Genomic DNA, 3,445 nt, shown 5'->3' on the forward strand with positions numbered 1-3,445 from the left:
TTCGTAAATGTTTATTTTTCAGTGCTCCTAAAAACATTCATCAAAACCTAAATTTAGTTCCTTACCAACATCTTCCGTATTAACTTTTAGTTTTTTTTGGTTGATTATAAGCCTAGTTAACAATCTTCGTTATTGTAGATCTACTATTATATGTTATTAAGCAGCAGGACTCATTTTCTAGCTCTACAAATTTATTTCCTTCCATGAAAGGCACCATGTTTTTGGCCTCGACTCTTAAACGGCTAGTCCCCAGTCCCCAGTCACCACTCTCATTCACACGAGAGCACCCACACGGTCCCACACACCTATTCTAATTCAATCCCATCGCACTATCTCAACCATTAATCCACAAAAACACCCAACATCTAAAATCTAACATGGTCCCGTTTTCTCCACACACGCCACGTATAAATTCCCAACGGTAAAAAAAAAAAAAAAAAAGCATTACGAACATTAATGAACTCATTTCTTAAAACCTCTGTTTTCCTGTCTTCTTCACTCAACAGAGAAAGACAGAAATGAGGATGAAGCTGAGTATCTTCTTCTTTCTTCTCATCTCACTTTCTTCTTCAAGCACAGATTTCCAAACTCTACTTTCCTTCAAAGCTTCTTCAGATCATTACAACTCACTCTCTTCGTGGTCAAACTCAACTCACTTCTGTTCATGGCTTGGTGTTACTTGTAACTCAAACATTACCCGTGTCACTCAGCTTGTTCTTCAAAACCTTAATCTTACAGGCTCAGTTCAAGTTCTAACTCAACTTAAGCAACTTAGACTCTTAAGTCTCAAACACAACAACTTTTCTTCATCTTCAAACTTGGATTTCTCTTCATTGCAGAATTTGAAGCTTCTTTACTTATCTCATAACCAGTTTTCTGGAAACTTTCCTTCTGGAGTTATTCAGCTTCTTCGTTTACGTCGCATTGATCTTTCTCATAATCAATTCTTTGGTGAGATTCCATTAACTCCTTTAACTCATTTGCGTCATTTGCTTACTCTTCGTCTCGAATCGAATTATTTCAATGGATCACTTCAAACTGATACCTTAAAGGCTTTAGAAGGTTTCAATGTATCAGATAACAATCTATCTGGAGAAATTCCAAGGCCCCTTTCTTTGTTTTTTCCATCTTCAAGTTTTGAAGGAAATGAAAACTTATGTGGAGAGGTACTAGGGAAAAAATGCGTAAAGCCAACGGCGAAGAATGATCACCCATTGCCTGTTGAGATTCCCATTGGACATGGAAAGAAGAAATTGAGTGGTAGAGCAATTCTTGTGATATTACTTATTGATGTTACTATAGTAGCTTTATTAGGACTTGGAATTTTCTTGTGTTGTCGAATGATGAAAAAACGAAAAGAGAGTCGTGGAGTTGAGAAGAAAAATGTGGAGTCGAAGAAGAGAGTTGTGTATGATAATGAGGAAATTGTGTTTTTCGAAGGGTGTAAGCGATTTAAAGTGGATGAGTTGTTGAAATCTTCAGCTGAGATGTTGGGGAAAGGAAATGTTGGGACTACTTATAAGGTTGTGATGGATAATGGGGATGTTGTTGTTGTGAAGAGGGCAAAGGAGAGGAGGAAGAAGAAGGAAATTGGAGGGTTGTTGAAGGAGATTGGTGGACTGAGGCACCATAACATTGTGAGTCTTAGAGCATTTTATGGTTCCAGAGATGAGTTACTTTTGGTCTATGATTATCTCCCCAATGGCAGCCTACATTCTCTCTTACATGGTAACTCATTTTCCCCTTTGCAACCGGTATTCAAAAAGTTTACAAGTATTTTGCTTTATAATGTACATTAGCTGTTTGATTTACTGAGAAAGCCCTGCATATTACGATGATTAGATGGTCTTACTTGATTGATACATTGCTGAATGCTGCTTGTGCAATCAGCTATTTTAAGTAAAAATGCCAATAAGGGTTTAACTCTTTTGAATGACAGAATTAGCTAATTATACGTGTTTGGAGCTATAGGCCTTCATATCTGCTTAGTTTTAAGTAATATGTAAAATGCAGCGTTCTGTTGATAGATAAGAGGTTCGGCAATAGGTTTTATTACCAACTTATAGACTTGAGGTTCCAGAACTCGTGTTTCTTCTTTACTTCTGTGACTTCTGTTCAAAACATTTATAGAATTCTGGTTGCATCTTGTGCTACTTTCTGGTTTTTTAGAGACACATGAACCCTTTGAGCACGGTCATATCATATCTATAATGTAGCAGTGTTAGATGCTTATACAAATATATATTTTAGCTGTTTTATGAACAAGTTTACAAAGTTGGAATGCCGCAGGAAATCGAGGTCCAGGGAGAACTCCTTTGAATTGGACAACAAGGCTGAAATTCGCATTAGGTGTCGCTGAAGGCTTATTGTTTCTACATAATGTTAACAAACCTAAGCTCTCTCATGGTCACCTTACATCATCGAATGTCGTAATTGACCAAGAAGGCAATGCTTGCATCTCTGATGTTGCCCTACACCAGCTTTTTCTTATAGCAACAGCACCAAACACATACAACGCCCCTGAACTAATGACTAGTTCTAATAACTCGAGGAAATTCTCTCAAAGGAATGACGTGTATAGCTTCGGGGTGATCCTATTAGAAATCTTGACTGGGAAAACTATAACGATTGAAGGACAAAAGAGTTTAGTTAAGTGGGTGCAATCTGTGGTGCGAGAAGAATGGACATCTGAAGTATTTGATTTCGAGCTACTGAGGCATAAGGCGATTGAAGAAGAGATGGGGGCTCTCCTACAAGTTGCATTACTTTGCTTGAGACCCACACCGCGTGATCGTCCAAAGATCAGCATTGTGCACAAAATGATCAAAGATATCAAAGCCAAGGAATGGGGAGGAGTGACTCCTTCCACCACTAACGGACTCACATCTGATTCTTCTCCCTATCTATCAGAAGACACTCTCACCACCAGTAGCTGATTGGATTGCTAAACAAGGAGGTACCATTAATTCATTGTGTAATTAAGTAGCCTAATAAAGAGAAACTCCATACTAGGTGGGATGTTCTTGCATTCTATTGATTGTTTAGTTATCTTGTTATTTAGCATAAACCAAATAGATTGGATTTGCATTTGTTGTCTCAATGTTTGTATAATCTTGTTTCTGTGTTTGGCATTACATATGGTTTGTCTTTTGAGATGTGGGATTTGGCTGGGGAGAAGTAGGTTTTATTGGGAATAAATGTTGGATGGAAAGAGACAGGAGAAAATGTATTAGCCTACAGAGAGAGGAGCATACATACAAAAAGGGATTCACATGATTTATCTTATTTCTTCCATGATACTTTAGTGAAGATAGGTCATTTTCCATCAATCGTGTCATGGGTTGGCATTGGGGCCCTAAGTCCTTCATAGGAGCTGTAAATGTGGTCCAATTGATATGAAAATATGGCACCTCAGAGTCTAAGTTACGAGAACATATACAAGAGC

The 3,445-nt window shown here is 37.9% G+C and overlaps 1 protein-coding gene across 1 annotated transcript; it reads left to right on the plus strand.

Moving 5' to 3' along the window:
- Positions 1–443: 443 nt before the first annotated feature.
- LOC147512183 (putative leucine-rich repeat receptor-like protein kinase At1g68400) lies at positions 444–3,100 on the plus strand. Its single transcript, XM_086595156.1, has 2 exons — positions 444–1,728; positions 2,290–3,100. Exons 1-2 carry the CDS (start codon positions 519–521, stop codon positions 2,934–2,936), a joined length of 1,857 nt encoding a protein of 618 aa, XP_086451282.1. The 5' UTR covers positions 444–518; the 3' UTR covers positions 2,937–3,100.
- The last annotated feature ends 345 nt before the right edge of the window (positions 3,101–3,445 follow it).

This window comes from Coptis chinensis, chromosome 3 (genome assembly GCF_015680905.1).
Source record: "Coptis chinensis isolate HL-2020 chromosome 3, ASM1568090v1, whole genome shotgun sequence".
Lineage (NCBI taxonomy): Eukaryota > Viridiplantae > Streptophyta > Magnoliopsida > Ranunculales > Ranunculaceae > Coptis > Coptis chinensis.